A 23,957-nucleotide genomic window follows, 5' to 3' on the forward strand; every position below is an offset into this window, starting at 1 on the left:
GCATCAGTTGATAATGATTTGGCTGGAAAGATTTAAAAATATTACAATTTCATTTGAAAGAGATTATTTGTTTGCCAGAAATAAATACATTTCAAACAAACAAAAACCACAAAACAAAACAACTCCCATGATTTAAAACTTTTTTTTTTTTTCCTTTAAGGCCACAGCACTTTTGTCTCCAACACAATGACTTAATTTATTGCCACAGGGTTTATAAGCAGCCAAAGCAGTCAACTCATCCCTTTTCTGGTGTAATTGTCTGCTCCACTCATTGTCATATGACTGTCTGCTTCTGGGCCCTAAAGCAACTGGGGTCATTTATAGGGTTTTTTGCTTGTAAGGACTCGATTCTGAGCCTGAGATGAAGATATGTAAATATATATATTTGAATAATTTATCTGATTAATGAGGTAAAGGTCAATTTTACATCATGTACCACAAAATTATGCCATCTGTGTCTGAGAGATCGACAGAAATAGGGAAAAGGTAAAAAGGGAAAGGAAACACAAACAGATGAGATGTCTGTCTTCAGATCTACAGCTTCATTGTTTGCTCAACAGAAGAAAATTAAAATATTACCCCAAGCACAGATTCCACTGAAAACCAAGCAAGCAGTAACTCAATTTCTTGTTTATATTTCGTAATAATTCACATGCACATTGTTTGGTAGCTGCAGCTCCACAAATAATCTGGATCACCAGTGCTAAGTTACCTTTGATCTTCACTTTCACTTAGTGCCAGGTGGGCAGTGGACAGGTTTTCTGCTGCTGTTCTCAGGCCCAGTCAAGCAAGCAAATGGATAAAGTATTACACCCCTACAGCCAGGAACTGTTGTCACTGACATAGCAGGTCATCAGAGCAATAATAGTGATTAACTGGCAACTCTAAAAGTGAGTAGGAGTATGGCCCTTTCTCAGTAAAGGTGGCCCCGACACAGGAGAATTTCTGATAACAATCAGTTATCACTATCTTCAGAGATCCTGAAGAAGTTAAGCCAATAGGAAGGCATCCATTAAAAAACTCTTATTTAATTCCAACTAGACAAATTTAAGCCATTAAAATGGTCTTCTTTCTTTTGAAACTCTTCTGCCATAAGCACGGGATTAGATTTCACCTACATATCCATACCCCCAAGCTGAGGTCATGACTGTGATCTCCAGCCCTTTAACTAAATAAAAGCTGTGTGTTTACACGTGTTAGCCCTGATTTCACTGCTGTCCAAGTGCAGTCTCGGTGCTAGTAACCACAGATGATACAATCAGCCCCCTGGTCCCGGCGGGAGCCGTCGATGCCTTGCCCTGCAAGCTCCTCGAGGAAGATGTTCAGCTGCTCTGCCTCAGTCTCAGGGAAGGCAAGTGTGTGCACACAGGTGCTGTTGCTGGGGAAATAGGCAGATTGAGCTCCACTGATGGCCGTCTCAGAGGCTGGAAAAGATCAAAGATGACAATAAATAAATAAATAAATAAGTAAACAGGCAGCTGATTATTATATAATAATATTATAATATATTATAGATTATTATATATAATATGTAATGTATAACATGCAATTTATTATATACTATGTATATATTGTATTGTATATTATCTGTTATAATATAACAATATAATGATGGCTTAGATTATTCCTGATCTTTAAACCATGTGCTGGCATTCCCATTTTATAGACTAAAGGGCCTAGATGATTGCTTGCTTTTCGTAAGCCATGGAAAACAACTAGCAACTAGGCACTGTCAACAGTAAAATATTTTCCATTAAGCACAGGAGAGGTAGGGTGGCCCTTTTGTGTATCTGTATGCACATTTATTTTTAAGTTAAGGCAGTGACACCAGAGGCATAGAGCCTGCTTTGGGTGACAGATTGCTCAGTGGATACAGTGGGAGCAGTCTTACAGTCCTTGGGCTGCCATGAAGATGGCAGCACTGCTGGCTGGGGGCCAGCTGCTTTATTGTGTGTGCATAGAGGTGCTGGCCAATTATTGCTAAGATTCTTCAAATATTGTGGAAAGATAAGCAGTTTTGTGTCCTATTGCTATCTGTCCAGTGGGTCACACAACCCTTGTGCAATGTGGGGTTTGTATCAGGGTGATACCAATTTACTGGTTTTTTTTAAAAAAACAGGTCCATCTTCCCCACAAATATTTGCATAAATATCGTATTTGGTATCCCAAGATGAAAAAGCAATGCGTTCCTGAGAGTACTAAAGCTAATGTGTTTTCTTACTCGTTTGCCAGCTCAGCACTGGCTCTCACAAAGTTTCTCCTATTTTTTTGAACGAAAGAGGGGGAGCCTGGTGTCCTCATGAACAGACATAGCCAAGAAGCACTCACGGTTGCAAACAGCCAGTGCCTTTCCCCCTATGAGCTGCGTGGTCCAGGAAAACCCTGTGGCATTGCCACACTCCTCGTACAGCCTGCTCCTTCTGAGGAACGGGAAGTCATAACCCTTGGGAAGGAATGATGGGGAGAAAACAAACAAACAGTGTCTTAGGACACCTCACTGTAGCTGCAAGGGGAAGAAACAGTCAGCCAAAACCACTACAGCCCCTCCCAGCCCCGAGGGATATAAAAGAAGTATAGCAAGCAAAATTAGGCTTTAGCAGGTAAGCAGGTGTAAATGAAGGAACAGATGCAGCAATGCAGCAGCAGTGAGGCAGCAATGTTACCTTGTTGCACATGGGTTTGCAGTACTGAGTGTTCTCAATGGTCACACACACCAGGCCCCCGTTTTTTGGGGCCACTGGGCGTGGGCACGGAGGCAGCTGCTTGCAAACTTTCGGGTGGATAAAAAGAAAAAAGAGCAAGTAAACAATATATCAGAGAGAAAGGCGGTATAACAGCCTCCCCTTCCCAAGAAAATTCAGTAACCTGTCTCTACTAGCTGGCATCATCAAAGCAAGCTTTTTTTTTTTTCTTGTTTAAAATTTTTTGTCTTTTAAATTTTTTTTTTTTTTTTTTTTTTTTTTTTGGCCCTCCCACGGATTTTTCCCCTCACTCGGTGCTGTGACAGCAGGGTCAGCCTCAGGTATACTTTAGAGGCAGCTCACTGTGGCATTTTCATTCACAGCACCGACATTCAGTGCTATTGTGGCCAAAATAATCCGAATATTTCTTGGAAAAATATGGCTGGCATGCCAGGTCCCAGACAGCACAGGGCTCTGGCTGGAGGGCAGAGCAGGCGCTGCTGGCCCTGTGACTGTGCTGCTTCTGCTGCTCAGCACCAGTGCCTGGGCTGCAGGGACAGCAGGACCCCCCTGTTTGTGCTGCTGTGCCTCCCCAGTCCCAGTGCTCTCTGTGGCTGAGTCCTCTTTTATATTACATCCCTCCTCCCCTAAAGAAATGCAGACACTTGGTTCGTTCTACAGTAGGAAAAATTTCCTTTGTGCTTCTCCACTGGCTCTTTGTTCAACGAGCCTTTAAAAGGGAGCCTTGGCTCAGGAGGAGCCTCACATTGCTCTTGAGCAGGGCGCAGCATATCAAGGGTTTCTTGCAGTTTCCACACCAGGGAATTGATTGAAGCTTTTTCACCCTTGGCAATCATTTCAGGCAAGCATTTTGAATATTTCTGTGGAGTTAGGGGAGAAAAAGTCTAAGCTGAAAAAGAAAGACTTTGGAGCCTTAGAATTAATCTGTCAGTGAAAATACATCAATAAATGAGCTCATGTATTTCTAGGTAGCTATTGTTACTTATCTTGCTATACTACTTATGTTCAAGCCACTTCATATATCTGGAGCAGGGCAAAACTGGAAATCATATCTACAAGGACACTTTTTGGACTAGCAGCAGCAGGCCCAAAGCTGTGGTAAGTCAGATGACACTGATGTTTTCTGCTCTTGCTTGTAGCTCCCCTCCCCAGCATGTACTTTGTACATGGCCAAAGCAACACACGAGTTGTGCTTGTCCAGCCAGCACAGGCAGGCAGGGCAGGAGCCCACCAGCACAGGAGGTGGGTGCAGAACAGGCCCTGGGTCAGCCAGCCTCTTACCTCGAGACTCTCATTCACATCATCTATGGTTGCACTTTTGCATTCACTTGGACTGCCAAAAGCTCCAGTTTCAGTAAAATCTAAAAGACAAGCAGAAGCAGGTATTTAGCTAGGTCATAGTCCCTCCTGGCATGAACAAACACCAAATACCACTTGTTCTATGCTATCCCACAGTCCTAGTACTAGCTTGTATACCTGAGGTGATCAGGGCTCAAATGTGAATAAACTGTACAAATATTGATTTGTTGGAAACAGCAATGTGAGCACCTCTTTGGTGGGCTGGGCTCCCAAGCAGGCCCTTCACTTCTCTAAGACAGCCCTATTTAAATGATTGTTAGTCATATTCAAGAATATCTTACCTGCATGGAGCACTGCAAAACTTAGAACAAACAGTATTTTCCGGGGGAGGCAGGAGCTGGACATTTCTCTGTGCAGGAGGCCACGGGTAATTACTTGCTCTCTGTGGTGCCTAAGAGCAGAGGCACTGAAGTCAGGCACAGAGCTGTGTGCCTCTGTCGCTGGTTGTTTACCCTGTGCCTTCCTCCACGGCAGGGCTGTGGTCAGGGATTAGGGGAGGCACACAGTGCCCCACTGCTGGGAAACCCAAGGAGAGCTTGCCAGGACAGTCTGGGGGAGGGCAAGGACGCATTCTCATTAGGGCTCTGAGGCAGACTGGCTCTGCGCCTGCCAGCTCCACCAGGAAATTTTCACATTAACTGGTTTACTGTAAACATGTTTGGTGTATGCATATTCTTGCATGCTCTGGCTCTCTCACCACCTTGCCATCTGTCTGTGTTTGCCTCCCTCTGTCTCTCTCACCCTCACACACACACAAATATACTTCCATAAAGACAAAATAATGCCTTACCTTGTATGGCATGCTCTGAGAGAAAGCTCAGAACATCAAATGATGACTAATTTGAACCAAGAGGGTATGGTGCTTATCCATAGCAACCAGAGTTTTGCTAAGTTTTTCTGGTTTTTTTTTTTTGTTGGAGCTGTGAACCTCATATGCCTAAATCCGTTTATGGGAAGAGCTGAATGGGTAGCAAAGTTGCCACAAAAGTTCAGCCTTTTCTACCCTACACATTCATTAGCAGATTAATCCAAGTGTCCTAGAGGTGTGCCTGACCCACGTGTGAAATGCAGGGTCCAGAGTCACAGCCTGTCACACATCTTCACACACTGCCAAGCCTGGGGCCAGCCTCACCTGCCAACCAGCTGGGTACACACACACACATCCCCCTCCTCTCCCACTAACCTTTAATGGGTGTTATTGCCACCACCCGAGCAGAATTCTTCCTTTTGTCTGCAGGTGTTTCTTTTTGTTGAGACAGACTTTCTGCTTCCATGTTATGTTATGAAACATATTTAATTTTTCTTAATTAATTCTTAATGTTTTAAATTTTTATTACTTTTTCATTCACTTGCTTCTGCTGGTTGTAGTGTACTACACTATAACCTGGAGCTCCTGAAGAAGTTAAGCTGAAAGAGAGGTACCCAGGGCATTGACTGACAGAGAAATGTCGTCTTCTGTCTCAAGGACATCTTGATAAACAGGTATGTATAGGACTGTAACAGTTCTGTGTCAGCACGAATGGTGACCTCCTTATTATTAGCAAAATGCCTCTGTATACATTACTGACAGGTAAAAAAGATCATTATCAAAGCAGGTCTTTAATAACAAAGGTCAAGGTTTATGTTTCTAGGCAGACCAATAGGACCAGGCTCCAAACAGCTTACATGTCTGAGGCTGACACCCACGTATCCATATTCCTTGGAAGATAGGCAATATGCAGCCAGGAAAACAGTCCCTGGGAAATCTTTGCCAGCTCATTCTTTAAGATGTTTTCCTGCCAAGATGTACCCAGGTGGGTACCCAACGAGGCCCACTAATTAATGTGGTAAGTCTTTGGGAGATCGGAAGCTACACATAAAGCTGTTTATCTCAACTTACACAGAACACATTAGCATAATTAATAAAAGTGGAGAGTCCTCTGGCTTGACTAGATAGAAACTGTGTTTATGACATACTTGAAAGGAATAAATGGCAGCTTTTTCTTTAATGTTCATCACAGGCACTTTCCCCCACCACATCTATGTGGGCGGCACTGTAAGAAGACATTTATTTAGGAGATAAACACGGGGTGGCAGCACTTCTCCAGCCCAGATTTACCAGAATGCTGTCTAGAAGCATGAAGTCCCTCTTGGGGGCCATACCCAGGCAACCCTTACACTGGAGGATTAAATAGTCGCCTACTGACAAACAAAACTGATCACAGAAGATAAACGCGGTCTCACACCCTCCCACAGTTTAAACAAACCTGTGCCTAGCTCACAGGCATCTGCAAAGAGTAGCTTGCCACTGTCGAGGGCAGCGTAGCACATGGCACAGCGCCCTTGTCCTCAGTCTTGGCCGTGCCCTGCTCACCTGCGGCAGCGACCCTGAGCTGTGGGGAGGAGAGGCGGGCACGGGCTCCAGCAGGAACATCGGGACAGCCCTGGCAGCCGAGTGCGGCACAGCCCCGCTCCCCAGCTGGGCACACGCCCCGAGCAGGGGCCAGCTCTCCGGAGGGGGCGCTGATCCAAATGTAACCTCACGCCGCCTGTGTTTGGTGAAGTTTTGAAGTTATTTCTCTCAGCTGTTTTTTATTCCCGATTTATATCCAACATAGAAAGCCATACGATAAAACCTGATGCTTGGGAGCAAAAATGATGAAAAAATAGAGCATAGCACAAACCTGAGAGTTACAAATAAAAATCTAATACTTTATCACTGAAATTCCATTAATCACAAGGACTAAAGAGTGATCATACATGTATTAACAGGGAAATTCACCATAACAATTTCAAAATCTAGTCAAATTCAATTATATTGGCAAACTAAATTCCTACAAGAGTAGAAGCAGCTGAGTTGAGATGGACCATTTTACAACAACATTAAAAAAAAAAAAAAACATAGAAAAAGATAGACCCTTACATACATGGTAGGAAAAAGCTTTTTATTCTATGATTGTTGTTTCACAGGAGAGCACTTATGTTTCAAGAACACAGGTAATTGAAACACGACAGTAACAGCACATATGCACTGAAGGTGATTTAAATATTATATATATGTTAACATCTTTTATAAAAGAGGCCAAGCTACTGTTAGGTGATATTCAGCCTTCTCCCATCAAAGCAGCCCCCAGCCGTATGCATTGCTAACTCCAGTAAGGAAATTGGACCCCAAAATTTCCCATTGTCTAATTAGAAGCAACAGATCTGCTGATCCTTAGTCAGAGTTGGGAAAGTCGTCTTCACCTTTGCCCGTCAAAGGTTTGAGGTTCAGCTTTTGGTTTGAGTACCTGAGTCACCACACTTTGTCTTTATCCAAAGAACCAACAGAGCAGCAGTTAAAAGTAAACTGTATTTTGTTGTCTTATGCTGATTAAAAAAACAGAGTCTGTCCATTATATCTTAGATAATGAAAGACACTGAATGTTAAAAAAAATCAATTTCCAAGAAAATAACCTTTCCTTCCTTTCCATTTAAAATCTAAAATTCCTTATGTTGACTATAAAGCTGTCAAATTTGATTTTCAGAAGCATCCTCATCATTAGTGGTCTTCCTTCCTGTTTTTAAAAGGTGACATGTCACTAATGTCAAATCACAAGTTTTTTAGGCACTTCCCATGAGAATTCCTGTCTTCCAAAGTGACCATAACATGCAGTCTTCTGGTAAATGGGCTTTTTTAGATCCAGGTCCCTGTGTGTATAATAAAAAGAAGGAAAAAGATTTCATATTAAGGTACTTCATCATAACTGCTATTAAAATCCTGATGTTAATATCCATCCCAGCCCCTTAGACAACAAGCATATTCTGGGGATGCAAGCATACAAATGAACATGTTCAATGGAGACAAAGTCACAACAATACTTAAATGTCTTTAACGTACTTAGGACTATAGGAAAAAGCCTCATTATTAAGAATTATTAATTTTAATAATGGAAAAGATGAAACACCTTTAAATTTTTTTGGTAAACCAAAAGATACCTTTTTATCAGAGCAAAGTAACTTAAAGTTCTTGGAATGAAGAAGTTGTTTTATTTGACTTCTATATACAATAGAAGGCCAAACCTTCAGTAACAGCGGAAAATTTTGCAAGAAATAATTTCTGCAACTACTGGGATATTTTATTTTCTGTGTGTTTCTTTACCTGACAATGACTCCAGGCCGAAGATCAAAGTTTTTGTGCACAATGTCCAGCAGCTCTTTCTCTGTTTTTTGGGAAGTTCCGTAAGTGAACAATGAAATAGACAGTGGATGAGCGACCCCAATGGCGTAAGAAACCTGGGGGAAAAAAGGCACCTTAGCCAATAAACACAGCACCTCAGGGCAACACTGGGCAGCAGAAGAAAGCATTAATTTAATTCATCTTATGAAAACTAAAGCCTCTCCTTCACTTCTTATATTTGCACAATCTGTATTTGTAGAAAAAAGAAAACTTTGAAAATGCTGAGGCCTTTGGTTACTTTCTTCCCCATTATCCAGTCACCCCATGCTCATTCCAATGACAGTGAGTGTCAGAGGATTGAGGGCTCAACAAATATCCAGAAAAAATGCCAATAAAATAGCCAAAAAGTGAAGGAAAAGTTCCAGTTTCAAGAAGCCAGCTGGCTTAGTGACATCACAGTGGGCTTGAACCAAGCACATCAAGTCTTCCTTTCTTCCAAAAACCATCGCCAAGACCACTTCTAATACAGTGGCTGGTACGAAGGGAGCTCAAAGATAATCTAAAAAGGGAAAATAATTGTGAGAAAAGCACCATCCTTAGCCAGCCCTACCTGGACCAGAACACGGCGGCAGAGGCCAGCCTTCACCAGAGACTTGGCCACCCAGCGGGCAGCGTAGGCGGCCGACCTGTCCACCTTGGTGTAGTCTTTGCCAGAGAAGGCGCCGCCGCCGTGCGCGCCCCAGCCGCCGTAGGTGTCCACGATGATCTTCCTCCCAGTGACACCAGCATCGCCCTGAAACACAGACACACATCCATTCAGTTATCCATTCAGTCTCAAACAAGGCCCTCAGAACACTGCAGCAACGGCCAAGTTCACCACACAGGCATTGCTGTGGGGTAGCTTAAGGAATGATCTTGTCTCACCAAGGTACAACAGTGGCTGTAATTGTCCTTTAAGGCCAGATCCTCAAGACAAGCCATTCACAGATTTGTTTGGTTAATCAAGCAAACAGGTTTGCAGCCAGATAGCTACAGCATGCACTGCATGTTTTAGTTGTAAATATGGAAACTTTGGTTTAGAAATGGCCTACTAAGTATCCAAACCTATTACAGAATATTGCTAAAACGCTAGGTGCCTTAAAGGAATTATTGAAAGATTTCACACTGTTTAAAATATGAAAAAAAAAAAACAAACTATCCAGGCTTTCACATCTTCTAGTCAAAATCAAAAATTGTGTGAATATTAAATAGATCCTTTTTTTTATTTACAGTCAGAGGTATGTCAGTCATACCTTATAGATGGTTACATGGACATTAGCACCCAGCACTTCCAAAGACTGTCATAAACGTACTAAAAACCACATTTCCAACCCCAAAATATTTATAATCTAATTTGAACTATACACAACAGATACTTACAGATGAATATTCAAAAATATTAAATAAGGAAGTACAGATAATATTCTAGTTGCCTACAGCTGCCCTGACTGCTCCTTACAAGTAGTTCATATTTTCATTTGATCTGGGTTAGCTGATCAGCACTGCACTAATTGTCTGACCCCTACAATTTACTAAATACATAAGCTTTCTGGTGTGAAAGAAAACATGTTCAAATTTTAAATTCTGCTGCCACCTGTGCAAGCAGATTTTAAATTCTTTGCCTCAGAACATCATGTCACTAAAATTCAACTGCTGGAATGTTTGCATGGCAAACACAAGTGGAGAGTCAAAGTTTTTCTTAGAAAGACTGCATTTACACAGAAGTAAACCTTTGGCACTGTTTGTTCCATTCTGCTAAAAGAGCACTGAGACATAAATCTGTATTTTAGATAGCTGAGCATGTATTAAAGGATCCTGTCCTTGAGTTTTTTGCTTCTCTCAAACCTTAATTTTTGATGGTGCAGACAGTTGCAATGAGAACACCTTGTGTACCACCATGACTTGGCTGCACAACTGAGTGAGAGAAAGAATAAATGGACATGTGAAAAACATGCAGAAGATCCCATCCCTTGTTTCAAAGGTGCTGAACAAGTACAAATGCACTTGTAAAGCATGTGGAAGTCATTGTTGTGATGACCTGCAATGTCTGTCCTCATCACACCAGCAGCTATTGCTGGTAGGAAAATGATGACAGCAGCAAACCTCCTCGTTTTGACATAGCCTGAGTTCAAGATCCCACCACACTCGAAAACATAAGATGAAAATTGAATGAAATATATGTGTCTTCCTTAGATGAACTGAGCTGGAGGTAAGACACCCTCCTGTAGCTCGCTTTGTTAAAAATAAAACTGGGTAACACTCTTCTGAAAAATAAGCAGAAAGTTAAAGCTGTTGAAGTCCAGAGGAGAAATAGTTATTTTCTGGTTGCTGCAATGCCATTGTAAATTGCACAAGTGATGATAGCAGCTCTAAGGTCATGGACACCCGGGCAGATTGACCCATACTGAGCAAACTTAGCCCAGGTTTAAAAAGCTGTAAATGGACGCTGTGACTTGCCTCAGTTTGTATGTGCAAACATATGCAACAGAGCTCCAGCACAAGAGTAGCATGGGTATTCCCGGCAGGCTTATCACTTGTAACTGTAGTTTTTAAATAGATGCAGTTCAGTACACATCTGAAAGATTTACATTTTTAATGGGTGTGGTTCACTGCACACATACAAGTTTTCCTGTGTGCAGCCTTCTTTTTGTATCTAGCTATGATTGCTACCTTGGTTCATTCACTCTAAATAACAGCTCAAGTTTGACTATCCTTTTGTGCATAGTCTAGGATGTCAATGATACACAAAGTTGCAGTGATACAACCCATTCAACTGCATAAAAATACATTTTTTGTAGAATCAATAATTATAATGATAAATCTCAACGTCTTCCTATCTGTTACATGGCGCTAATGTAAAAAGGACAGAGTGCCTTAGAAATAATTCTAGAAAATTCTGGTAAGTCAATTAATTTGTAAAACAAAGGGAAAACACTGTCTACTTGGATTTGTTGTAAAATTGAACCTAATTTCAGGAAAGGGCTTTGAAATTTTGTTATGATAGTTCTGAAGGCATCTGAAGACTAAACCATCCCATTTTCAAGAAATAAATCTCAGAACTGCTTATCCTACAGAGTGGAAGTTCTGCCTGACCTCTGTGAGTGCAAGATCAAATTATAAAGCCCAGCTCCTGCATTGCCTAAAAGTAAAAGGAACATTTATTTTCTCACCAGAAAGAAGCCTTATTTGGGCTGATTTTCAGGACAGATGAGCACTTTCTGCTCTTACTGGTGTCAGGCAGAACAGTGAGAGCTATGCAGATCTTAAAACCAGGTTCACTGTAAGAGAAGTAAAGCTTCTCTTGTCCATCTCTCTGTAAGAATTGCTTCCCATGAGAAAGGACTGCACGTTGCATTCAGTACTGGTCTCCAGAGGGTTTGAGGGAGCTCAGAATTGGGCTCTACACTCTACATGCAATGGAAGATTGGGTGCAGATTTGCCTGCCTGGTCACAACACATGTACAGCACCACCAGACCCTCAAAGGTTATTTTGGCATAGGAAATGTGCAACCCTGGGCCCTTCTCCCACATCCAGCTGCAGGAAAAATCTGTCCACTGGGACAGAGATACCAAAATCTGAGCACTGAAGACACACATACAGTGAAAGGCAAGCTCATAAGACCACCAAAATAACACAACACAAACCTGAGGCCCTCCAATGACAAAACGCCCACTAGGCTGAAGGTGATAAACAGTTTTGTCATCCAAGTATTTTGCAGGGACGACGACTTGGATGACGCGTTCCTTCAGGGTCCTGCGCATGTTCTCCAGGGAGATGGTCTCGTCGTGCTGCACGGAGATCACAATGGTGTGGACACGCACGGGGATCACTGCCCCATTCTTCTGGATGTACTGAACCGTCACCTGGGGGACACACGGACAACGGGGGAAAACAACAAAGTTGCCATCAATGTGATAGTGGTGTTGGTCGAATGTAACCCGTGCTATTCCAAAAGCAAAACTGTAGCAAAATGCCAGTGCTGACATTAGAGTGATCACTGCTCACAGCCATGCCAGGGTGTGAGGAATGAAGACTATTTCCTCACTGCATTTTTGCTATGTTAAAGGGAAAAAAATACCCCAACCAAACAAAAAACCAAAAACAATCAAACAAACAAACAAACAAGCCCACCCCAACTCAATAAGGACAACTTCATTCTCTATGAAATCCTCCAAAATATGTCTTTCAGGTGGGATTTCCTTCAAAACTCACAAACCTCAGAAATTTATGCTCTTAGTGTATCTTGAAAATGTCAGCCTGAACCTCTAAATGCAAATAAAGCCTTTGGATGTCACTTTTCCAACAAGTACAAACCACTTTAGTTCTGGAGGGTTTAATGTCCCTGCATTGGCAGGTGGTGGAGTGCTCTGAGACAAGTTAAACATTTTCCAATGTCACAAGCACTGGAAAAGCTTTATCTGCTACTTGTAGGTTATCCTGATAAGCTGAAACACATCAACTGCTGTCTTCAAAAATATGCAGTGTTTCTGGAAAGAGGAGGTGTTAGTTTCCAGCTTTCTGGACAGTCCCTTGCAGTATTTACCTGTGTCTTAGAGTCGGGCCTCAGCCAAGGGAGTTCTCCACTACGCCTCAGCTCTGCTAACCTGGCGTTCAGTTTATGAGCAAGAATAATTGTTAGAGGCATACATTCTTCTGTCTCGTCTGTTGCATAACCAAACATCAAACCCTACAGGAGGAGAGAACATACTTCCATCACTATTAAAGGCACCACAACCAAAGGCAATGAGATATCATCTGAAGCAGAGAGTCAGCAGCATCCTCAGGTTTACTTTCTACTGTTTTACATCACAGTGCAAGAAGCCAAAACTCAGATCAGGCTCCAACATGTTATAGTGTAATGAGAAGCAAACCATGTTCCTAAATTTTTTTCACTAGCCTGAAGGCTTACATGTTGAACTAGAAACCTGGACAAAAATGAAGACAATTCTGTGAAAGAACCTATTTGGTTCTTTCACAGAAAAAAATAATCTACTGGAGAAAACATTTCAGGGCTATTCTGTCACGGGAAAGATGTTTTCAGTAGCCTGGAAATGTTTCAGAGGTTTTTATGTATGACTACAGACACACTTAGACTTACTGCAGCTCACATCTGAAATTTCAGTGGAATGGGATGTGAGCACTCCATGAAGGACATACCCTTCAACAGTTTGAGGCACCTGCCTCAGATTTTTCAATGCCACATGCTTAGAGTCACAGCTTCTACTGTTATATATTTATACTGTTATATATTACTTTTATCACTTTCATGTGCCCTGCATCAGATTATCATTTGCTAAATAGAGTTAGCAGCATTTTCTTCCTCCTCATTCAGTGTATGTTGGGGGGGAAGGAAAAAAAAATCCCAGAAAGGCACTCTGATCAAATGGAAATTGAGGACATCAAAGTGTCAAAGGAAGTCAAATCTCTTTTCATCTTATATAGTATTACGTCCCCATGACAGCAGAAAAGCATTTTAATTTAGTCCTCAGGGGATTTTTGAACAATATTAGCTTGGCTCCTGGACTCTGATACATGCATTTACAATTCTCAACAGCACTGGTATAAACTAGATATTACTTCTAATGATAATTAGTAAATGTTAAATTAACTCATATGGCATCAGTCACATTATGCAGTGTTTATGTTGGTATCTTTCTCTTGGGAACACACCATTAATGCCCACATGTGTTCTTTAGCTCAGAGAAACACAGTTTGGACAGCTTTAATTACATGGAACACCTATTACAAGAGCTGCCTCTGGCAATAAGTGAGAATTAAAAGTACTCTGGTACTTATTGTGCTAATGCTGAGGACAGGTGAAACATCACCTAATTTTTTGCTGTACAAAATCACAACAGCTCTTTGAATTTGCAAAGGTCCTTTGTTTACTCCATGTTACATGGCAGGTCTGGCCACAAGATGAATGGTCTGATTCTAAAGCTACACAACAAAACCATGAAATACATAAGCAAAAAAACTTTGCTGATTTCTAAAGGGAAACTTTAGAAACTACAAACTGCCAGAGCTCTCCTGATTTGCCTTGAGTGCTAAAACAACACCAGACAAAAGTCTACCCTCAAGGAATATACAACTGTTTTAGTAAAATTATGGGGTTTATTCTAGGGTAAAGAGAAGTGTGGAAATACTTTGACATGGGTTTTGACATAAAAAATATGGCATTAAGATGGAGTAAACTTTTTCCATTAAAACAGCTTTGGTGTTTTAGGTGTGATGCTATGTCTACCTGATCTCCAGCACCAACATCCTCTTCATTCCTGTGTAGATGAACACCCTGGGCAATATCAGGTGACTGCTGTTCCAGTGCCACTAAAACATTACAAGTCTTGTAGTCAAAGCCTATTTGGAAAAAAGAATAGCAGTGAATTAGTTTTTTTCTGTCATAATTAAGGAAAGTAACATGAAACCGAGGACAAAATTTTTGTTCTGAAGGATACCACATTCAGAACTCAAAACCAAACTGCTATTATTTAGTAAAATTTTTGTCAATACCCCACTTGAAACCTTTTTTAGGCTGCGGTAGGATATATAGGGCTGCCTTTCTTGATTGTTACTGGTTATTTTTTCTTGCACTGACTCCCTGTGCCAAGCCAATTCAGATTATGAATTGTCAACTGCAGAAAAGTAGTCAAAAAGGTAAATAATGACTCTCTCCCAAATGAATTCTAATAAAGTCCTCTACATGAATTCCCAGAAGCTGAGTTTTTCAGCAACTGAAGACTCTGCTCTCTGCCGCATTATTTGAAATACATGAAAAGCAGGGTCCATACTTAAATCTCGCATGAGACTTTGCATGAACCACAAACACAAAAACACCAGACTCAGGTCTCCCAACAAATCTGGAAATGGGAATTAACATGACATTCCAAGACCAAAAGTAAGGTTTTAAAAAGAAATTGAAAGACTTACAGAAGATTGTGGCAAAATTTCCCACCTGTTCCTAGGTATATTAATAGTAACTTTCTTCTCTCCAAATCCAACCTTTCCTAGAACTGTAGCTACTGACAGCTGCTGACCAACCTCACGTTCAGCCAGTGCAACATGTATACATGTCCATATGCATATGATCCACTTGAATGCTCTTCACCCTCTTTTCAGTAGGCTATTTAGAGAAGAAAATTATATCTCTGTACATAATTGTTTGGTTTTGTTGGGGTTTTTTTATTTCTAAAAATTGTTTTTTACTGGGTCACTGAATCTCCCCTCATCATTGTTGGCAGTTTGGATAAAAAGGAGATTTATGACCTCCTAGATTTGCTTGTGTTTTCTGTTGTGTGATGGTGGAGGCAACCTGCAGTTGAGCTGCTGTAATATTATCCCACCACAACCTCCTGCTAATTCGATTGCAATCAAAGCACTACAGTAAACAACTTGGAAACCAAAAGCTCTTAAAAGACACACTTCACTGTAGCAGAATACTTGGAATATTTCTACTGCATAAACAGATGCATGCAAATCAGAAAGTGAAATGTGTCTGGTGCACAGATCATTTTGTATTTTTTATCATTTGTACATCTCACAACCTAGGTCTGGATCACACGGTGCTCTGTGTAAAAGGAGATATTCAGAGCTAACAAAGCACCCTGAAATGACAACCACCTTTACACCCAGGAGTTGTAAATGGTACTGCAGTACAAAAATACAAAGGTACAATGAAGTGAACCAGGTTTCTTCTCTCTCTTTTGCACCAAGATGCAACAATCTGCTTGCCAAATGAAAACCAGGAGTCAAGTTCTCGCAAGTTTGGAGGAGTGGTAGGTTCTATGGTTCAAGTTGCAATTAACTATTGTGGCCAAATACCACGGTTCAAAGTATAGTCTGCCTACTCCCAATTCAGTTTTAACTAATAAAAGGTTTGGACTTATTGGGGGAAAGACCAAAAGTGTATCATGTAGCACCATGTAAGCAGCTTTCACACAGCACCTTCAGTTTGTATCAGGCTTGCTAAAGCCCCTTATGGAAGTGGTGACAGACCTGTTTTGCAGCTGCCTATTGCTTGCTCTTCCACGATTTAATGAGTTTTTCCACCAACCTTTAGCTGAATCATCATAGCCAATATGTCTAATTGCATCTCGGACAACTCGCTGATAATCCACAATAGCACGAGAAGTGATCTCCCCACAGAGCAACACCATTCCTGTCTTACATACTGTCTCTGAAAAGAGAGAGTAAAACAGGATTACAATAGCAGAATAAGCCAGGCATTCAAAGAACTATGTTTGTGATGATGCTGATTTTGAGAGATCTACTGGATATATACAGTGTAAATCCTTTCTATCTAATTTTTTTAACATTATAATTCCAACTGTAAAACATTCTATTCGTATTCACCATCTGTCTGAAAGCAAGGAAAAAACTAATATGTCCAATTTACATATTGGACAAATGGGAAAGTTAAAACCAAAGCATGATTCAGAGATATGCAAACCTGTTTCTTCCAGGACAATTCAGTCCACACAAAATGGCTCTACACTTCCACAGCCTGTTTGGGCTTCAGTCTTTACAAAAACTTTCAGTGTTTCTTCTTGTCTCTCCTATTGAAAACTGACATTCTTATGTCATTTTTTGAGTGAAATTTTTTGAGAGCTACGTCTTTGCAAACATCCTAAAAAAAAAGAATGTGACTGTATGATGACTTAAAGCAAAGCAGCAAACAACTTACCACAAGCAACCTTGGCATTCGGGTCCTGTTTGAGATGGGCGTCTAGTACAGCATCACTGATTTGATCACAGATTTTATCTGCAAGACATCAAAGCTGTGATTCAAAACCACTGCACTCAATACAAAACATGGACTGTTTGCATCACTTTCACTAGGTATTTCAGAAAGGAATTCTTCTATTGCTTATTACTGGCATATTTAAGGTAACTAAATAGAAAGACATATTAAACATCCTTCCAGCAAACTCAGTAGACACAGTGGGAAATTTACCTACCAGTGTAAACTAATAGAAATTCATCTGTAGTTTTCTGCACTTAGATGTGAAACAAGCATGTAATGCACAGAATAATCTGACAGGTTAATAGGTTTTACTCAAGGTGTTCTCCTTCTCTAGTACCACCAGCTCTGCAAACCAGTGGTGTTCTAACAGAATGGTGATGTTCCACCACCAACTTCCATTGCCTCAAAAGAAAGTCACAATATACCTGAAGAACACTGGTGGTAAAGCTTAAGAAACTGTTTAGATTAATGGAGATAATGCACAGCTCAGAGGAGGGCTGGGGTTTGGGTTGCTTTTTGTCACCGCTTCCTACCATCTGGCGATGTCACCTCCTACACATCCCTGCAATCCACTTAAGGCAGCGCAGGGAATAGACACAGAAGCAAAGAAGGGGTTACCAACTGAAGTTCACCTGAGGTAAACCTTTAGTTACATGCCAAATACAAAGGTTTCAGCTCAAGTTTGTCATCATAATATTTTATCTTTTTCTTTCTTTTCCAATCTTTAAAACACATATTGAATCTTAATCAAATAATCTAGCTAATCTAATGGACAGAAAAGGGCAGCACATGAAAATGGTTTATTTTCTTATATAATTTAATTTTATTGTTCTTCAAAAAACAGTCAAGTATTGCTTTTAGATTTTGACATAACAAACTGTGTGGCAAGATAAATTAATCTCCTGCCTTGCTGTGGGCAACATAATCTGTTGGAAAGCAATGTTTTGTAATAGTCTGTCATTAGAGGCTTTTAATACACTTAAGCTCAAGTCAAAATAAATTCTCTCTTATTTTTATGAAGGTGTACATTTAGCTAATAGGGACAAATCAAGGACCGGAGAACTAATGTGGTTCTGACACTCTTATCTCCCATATTCACTCCCATCTCACCACTTCAACACAAAAAGAATTAACACAAAAGACAATTAGCTAATGTAGACTGCATTGGAACATTCAGCCTTGCAAGAACTGTACATGGATTACTAAATTTGGGACAATTATTACCAAACAGGAATCAGACACCAGTCTTGCAATTTTAATTTGATGTCCAACTGAACCTTGTTTAGCAAACCTGAGTACAAAGGTAGCAGGAGTGATTAAAATGTATCTTTGCTTTCTCTCTTCAAAGTTTTCACTTTTATATGGAAATATATCCACATTTTCAAGCACAAGCCCAAGAACTATTAACAACAATATGCAATTTTTATTACCTGGGTGAGACAACAGAGCAACTGAGGTTAGGATCTTTCTTAGTGCAGGTCCAATACCCAGCAGCAAAGTCTAGTGACTGGAACTGCTTTGTAGTCTTTTTTTTCACCTCCCAGAGTTTCAATGAACAACCTCTATTGCTCTCCTTTATCCACATGAAGCATGTCTCACCTGTATGAGATACCACTGTCCCACATGTCTAAGTCCCCTGTATGGCACACATAGGGATAGTATTTGCATTCTTGCCAAAACATGCAAAGAAGGGTGTTAAGAAGCTGTGGGAAGGTTGAGGACAGAATGAGAAGAATGTCCTAAACCAAAAAAGTCTATCTTACAGGATAAAATCAATCAAACACAATCTAGTTCTGAAAGGCTCGATGAAGGGCAGCTTACCACAGGAAACCCTTATAGGCACTGAGATCCTGATCTCTAAGAACCTAAAAATACTGTGCTGACAGAAAAGGGTTTGTTTTCTGATGGGAAATAATGTAACTACAGTTGATAAATGAAAGTTAAAGAGAGACGGATAAAGATTCAAAAAGGAAAATCTGGAAAGAGTGAGAGCCATGGAAACCATTCATCTACAGGCATGCAGGATTCCTTATGCTTCAAATGTCTACATGAAAATTTGGTATCTTTTTAAAAGGTAAAAATGAAATTCAGCTGGTATTTACTAGCTTGTATGAAGAACATTTGCATGAAATCTTATTATCTATGTATGAAGGTCAGATCAGATTATATTTTGGAGATCCCTTCTGATCTTTAACATCTATGTGAAACCATAATAAATTACAATAGTAGATCAGAATCTACTATTCATCTACTATACTTGGAGCACACCTTTACATTAAAATAGTCTGAGGCAAATCAGTTTGATAATACATGTTATATCTGATTGTTGGTGCAACAACCAGCAGTTCTAGTGCAACTAGATCCAAATCCGGATACAGATATGTCTGTCAGGATGGGAAGGAGAAATCCAGCTGGATGATTGGCTAATAAATGCATTAAATTAAAGGCATGTCTATTAGTAAAGGTCTCTGGTGTAAAATAAAACCAAGCATTCTATTTTTAGCAATGCTTAGCAGGCTTTGTGCACCCTTCATAATGTTATTTAAATTTCTCATTTCAACTAGCCCATTTCTCTTATTATCTGCTAAGTGTGAGAGGTTAAGTTTGTCCATTATTTTTTTTTCCTTTTTATTTTTTCTTCTTTTTTAGAAACAGGGGAAGCATAATGGAACACCTCTGGTGAAACACTATAATCTTAAAAAAAAAACATTTAATAAAAACATTTAATAGAATTCAGTTCATGCATACCTTGATATCACAAATTACTATCCAATAGAATGAATATTGCAAAAGAGATTATCAAAAATGACTGAGCAGGAAAGTAACAGACAGCCATGACTCTCTTCATGAAATCCAGTCATCAGCTTTATGGCAGAGATGCCATGAAACAGCTCTTGCTAACCATAAAATGAGTCAAGGGAGGCTGATGATAAACCCTACTCAAAATCCCAGTTGTAATACTAGGAAGTAAAGGAGGTGTTCAACAACAAAGGCGACCTCTGATAATTAGAAGGAACTTCACGGTTTTCCAGATAGTTAGACATAAGTTTGTTACAGGAATCTAGAGTATGTAAGAGCCTAACAAAATTTCTCAGAACCTTCACAGGAATTCAGTTTCAGAGACTCACCAGACAAAGGAAAAAAACTATGAACAGCAGTAAACCTGAAAATTTTATTCAAAAAAGCTCCACAAAGCACAACAAAGAGGTTGTGCTTTGACTTTGATGGTGTAGTAAATATATTAAACATTGAATATTTGAAATGGCAAGGTTGGTTTTCTTCAAAACCTGTAACCATCAACATTAAATTCAGTATTTTTAATGATATGTTATTTTTATCAACAGAAAAAATTAAAGTAGAATGTGAATTTTTATATTCAAAATATGAAAAACTGAGCAATTCTCAGTTTTCATGTAAAAAAAATTAAGCAGAGAAGAAATGCAGATACTTATAATAAGCATTTCATTAAAAAAAATCAGCTTTCCAATGACAGATTTTCACTAGAATGACTTCAAATACCTGCATTGTGCTGTACTTTTTTCCTATTAAAAAAAAACAAAAACAAACAAACCTTTGAGGAGTGCTACTCGATAACTGCAGTGGTACTGCAATATTAGCAGTGTTCAAGTGTCTTGCACATCTGTTCTCCTTGTTCAATGCACAGTTTACTGAAGTATCATGCATATCATTAAGTATATATAATCTTAGATATAAGACATGCTGGACAGATCTGCATTTTCCGGGGGTTTTTTCCTTCATGATTTTTTTTTCCTGTGAATATCTACAAGATAAACATATGCTTTTAATATGGTTGAAAACCTGAGGGTGCTTTTAGAAGATGTTTGGTCTTTTATTTTTAAAGAGATTGCTTGATACTTTCTGGAAAACTGAATGGCAGTCGGTTTGCAGCCAATTCCACCTGAAGCCACACCAGATAGGGGAATGAATTATTCCTTGGTGGATTGACATCTCTCAGACTTCGTGGGGCACAGAAACTCACGATGATTTTCAAAGCAGCACAAAACATGGGCAGCATGACAGACACTACTGGACTAAGGAAAATTGAGCAGTAACAAAATACAGCTACCAAAAAAAAAAAAGTTCTCTTTTTCATGCTTCGGTCTGTGTGCTTTTATTATTATATCAAAAGGAAGAAGTCATGTGTAAGTCTTCAGAGAATTTGGAATTTAAACCACTAAATGACTGAATGATTAAAGACCTGAAAGGAATTCCCAAATGTTATGCCATTTGAAGAATGAATCTGGAGTGAGAAGATGACACAAACAGTCTTCTAAAATGTCTTTGGGGAGCACAGGGGATACCTGTAGGTTAATTATTGACAGCTATTACTTGCTTCTATGGAGTCTGGACTTCTCAGTGACACCCAGCTCCAGGCATTGCACAGATACAAGGCAGATCTCTGTGCACTCAAATAAATAAGCATGTCATTTCTTCTGCTTTGTGCATTAAAAAGGTCTCCATTAAAGCATTCAATGCTCAGCTAATATAATCAGAACAATTCAAATTTCCAGCAGACAAAGGTCTGGTTCAGGATCTTTACTTCATATCATGCCCTCTAGCAAAATTATACTATCACATACAGAAGAGAAAAAATCAAGAACACGCAAATTACCCATTTTGTATAAACAGAGGAAATCAAAACTCACCATAAAATTCTATTGCTACAGATAACATCAGAAACCCAACTACAGCCTTAGGCACTGGGCCTCATTTTAAGAAATAGCCAAGATTTTCCTGAATGATAAAATCCTAATGGCATGTCTACACCTCTTGTGCAAAACCACAGAGGGGAAAAGGGGGGCTTGGCCGGGATGTAGGGAGGTGTGATCAATTTGCTGTCAGGAGCCAGAGCTATCACTGAGATGATTAAGATCCATTGCTGATGCTCAGGAAAAGGAATTTGGAGGACAACCCAGAGTTACTTACTGCCGGCATGTCCTCCTTTGATCTGGAAAATCTCTATCTTCCCTTTGCCAAAGGCATTGGGGTTTGCAGAACCCTGTGTGAAGATTTAGGTTGTTTAAGAAAGTATAAGCATCACAGCCTTGAAAACACCCAGGTAAAGTTCAGTTTTGGATTCACTCTAAAATAAATCTCCCAGGTTGGTACTTCATATCTCACAGTACCCAGAGATCCAGCCAGCTCTGCCAGACAAGAGAAGTTGCCCAGATATCTAAGCGGTAACTGGGTTTCTCAAGGGCCTGCCTAGTATTTCAGCACAGGAGAAAAATAGTATCCATGGGGCTCAAAAGAAAGCTACTGAAGGCCAATAGAGGGTTTGGAAATAAAGGAGGAAATATGAACTAAAAAATTGGCCAAATTCTAAACAAGAAACAAGATAAAGAGGACTGATAAAGGAAAGAAACCAAGGGACAAAGCTAAATCTGGGGACTCAGTTGAAGTCTCTCTGCGCCAAGACTTCCCTAATATTGCTTCAAGATGATTAAAAAATGATTAGAGTAGCATAAATTATGACCAATTGTCTTTAGAAATAACATCACCCATGTAAAATAACCACACTGTATAATTATATATAAATTCAACATGGGACATACGTTCCAACGACAAAATGTGGCTGTCATTTTCTGACTGTGTTACATCAGAAAGAACCCTGACTGGTTTAACCTGAAGTAGTTGCCTTCACATTGATGGAGATGTACTCAATTGCATCAGCCATGGATTTGATCTGCAGTAATATGTTAATATAGAAGAGTATTAAACTATAGACATAAAGCTCTCATTGCTGACCTTTTTATCCTCAGCTGTGAAATCATTGCATCCATTTATGACTTACTCACATAACATGAATACAGACCTGAAAAGCCTTATTACAGCAAAAAGTACAGGCCACCAAATCGGCTTCTAAAACAAATAGACTTTTCAGGACATCAAATAGCCCATTGGCCCCTGGCCTCACTTGAGGGAACAGTAACTGTTGACATAAGGTGTATGTTTATGGTGGATGAATATTTGTTTTCAATAAAATTGAACTGATCTTTGCTGACCATACATAAAGTTTAGCAAATAACTGTCCACTATTTGCTTAAGCAATTCCATATATTGCATCAGATGATGGAAAGGGGTGGGAGGCGAGGGGAAAATTGGTGACTTGGCCATGTACTGCTGCTGGGACCACTAAAAAAGGCTCTACGATAGGCTACTTAGAGATATTCATGTCATGGGTGACAGTCTTAGAGTGCTCCATATGTGCAGGACAGTTTCACAGGGCCCATAATGATATGGAACTTGAGAAGCAAGCTATGCATTCTTATCCATATGTGAAACTTGAGCCTGTCAGAGATACAGTAGTGCCTCCACAGGAATACTGAAAGAAATTTAGATGAAAAGGAAGGAGCAGCAACCATAAACTTCACTGCCTTCCTCAGCTGAACACACACCCTGTAAAAGCACATAAACTCCTGTTGGAAGCACTAGTTGCAGCAGTTCTACAGTCTATATGAACAAAGTCCAGTAGAAATAAAGTAGAAAAAGCATCCTGTTACAAATAACTTCTCTAGTAAGATTAACACCAGGTGAATTCTTCTATAGGCTTTAAAACACATCAAATGAAAATATTACACTTTTTAGACTTTTAGCAGAGCTGGCTTCTTACCTGGATGTCCTTCTCCCACGGACTCCGATGTGAACATGAAAGCTCCTTCATCATCAAGCGTGTAATCACATAAACCATCCACTGGCCCATTCATGGTTGTGATGCTTTTCCTGATGGATTCTTATAAATGCTGGTTGAAGAGCTCTACCCTTAGTGCCTTCTGTTTAAGGCTCTTTATCAGCAAGACTATTGCTGCCTTCACTTATTACCTCCTGGGCTGACTTCAGTTTCAGTGTGTGAAAGCAGCATGTGCTTGCATCTGTGCCTGCATGCAAGGAGTATGCATGTGCCTGAAGTCTGTATCCCTACCTAGCCTGATCTGTCAGTCCCTGAGCTGCTCCTAT

At 40.0% G+C, this 23,957-nt stretch overlaps 2 protein-coding genes across 2 annotated transcripts; both read right to left on the reverse strand.

The window, feature by feature from the left end:
* Positions 1-521: 521 nt before the first annotated feature.
* LOC136364302 (uncharacterized) lies at positions 522-4,556 on the reverse strand. Its single transcript, XM_066324154.1, has 6 exons — positions 4,343-4,556; positions 3,984-4,063; positions 3,448-3,562; positions 2,664-2,770; positions 2,329-2,443; positions 522-1,424 (listed from the first exon to the last, which is right to left on the reverse strand). The coding sequence occupies exons 1-6, from the start codon at positions 4,404-4,406 to the stop codon at positions 1,237-1,239; spliced, it is 669 nt and encodes a 222-aa protein (XP_066180251.1). The 5' UTR covers positions 4,407-4,556; the 3' UTR covers positions 522-1,236.
* Positions 4,557-6,964: 2,408 nt separating this feature from the next.
* On the reverse strand, positions 6,965-23,957 carry MAT1A (methionine adenosyltransferase 1A). Its single transcript, XM_066324157.1, has 9 exons — positions 23,614-23,957; positions 16,920-16,997; positions 16,290-16,412; positions 14,484-14,596; positions 12,783-12,926; positions 11,884-12,102; positions 8,810-8,992; positions 8,182-8,315; positions 6,965-7,730 (listed from the first exon to the last, which is right to left on the reverse strand). The coding sequence occupies exons 1-9, from the start codon at positions 23,705-23,707 to the stop codon at positions 7,628-7,630; spliced, it is 1,191 nt and encodes a 396-aa protein (XP_066180254.1). The 5' UTR covers positions 23,708-23,957; the 3' UTR covers positions 6,965-7,627.

Source organism: Sylvia atricapilla, chromosome 8 (genome assembly GCF_009819655.1).
Source record: "Sylvia atricapilla isolate bSylAtr1 chromosome 8, bSylAtr1.pri, whole genome shotgun sequence".
Lineage (NCBI taxonomy): Eukaryota > Metazoa > Chordata > Aves > Passeriformes > Sylviidae > Sylvia > Sylvia atricapilla.

Bases quoted from the DNA above. Each gene is read 5' to 3' on its own strand.
- LOC136364302 (XM_066324154.1), bottom strand. From the start codon at position 4,406: ATGTCCAGCTCCTGCCTCCCCCGGAAAATACTGTTTGTTCTAAGTTTT. The intron at 2,444-2,663 runs GTAACATTGCTG...TTCCTTCCCAAG, and splicing joins GCAAACCCATGTGCAACAAG to GGTTATGACTTCCCGTTCCT. The intron at 1,425-2,328 runs GTGAGTGCTTCT...GATCTTTTCCAG, and splicing joins GGCACTGGCTGTTTGCAACC to CCTCTGAGACGGCCATCAGT.
- MAT1A (XM_066324157.1), bottom strand. From the start codon at position 23,707: ATGAATGGGCCAGTGGATGGTTTATGTGATTACACGCTTGATGATGAA. The intron at 16,413-16,919 runs GTAAGTTGTTTG...CTCTCTTTTCAG, and splicing joins GAATGCCAAGGTTGCTTGTG to AGACAGTATGTAAGACAGGA. The intron at 8,993-11,883 runs GTTTGTGTTGTG...TCTGTGTTTCAG, and splicing joins TTGTCATTGGAGGGCCTCAG to GGCGATGCTGGTGTCACTGG.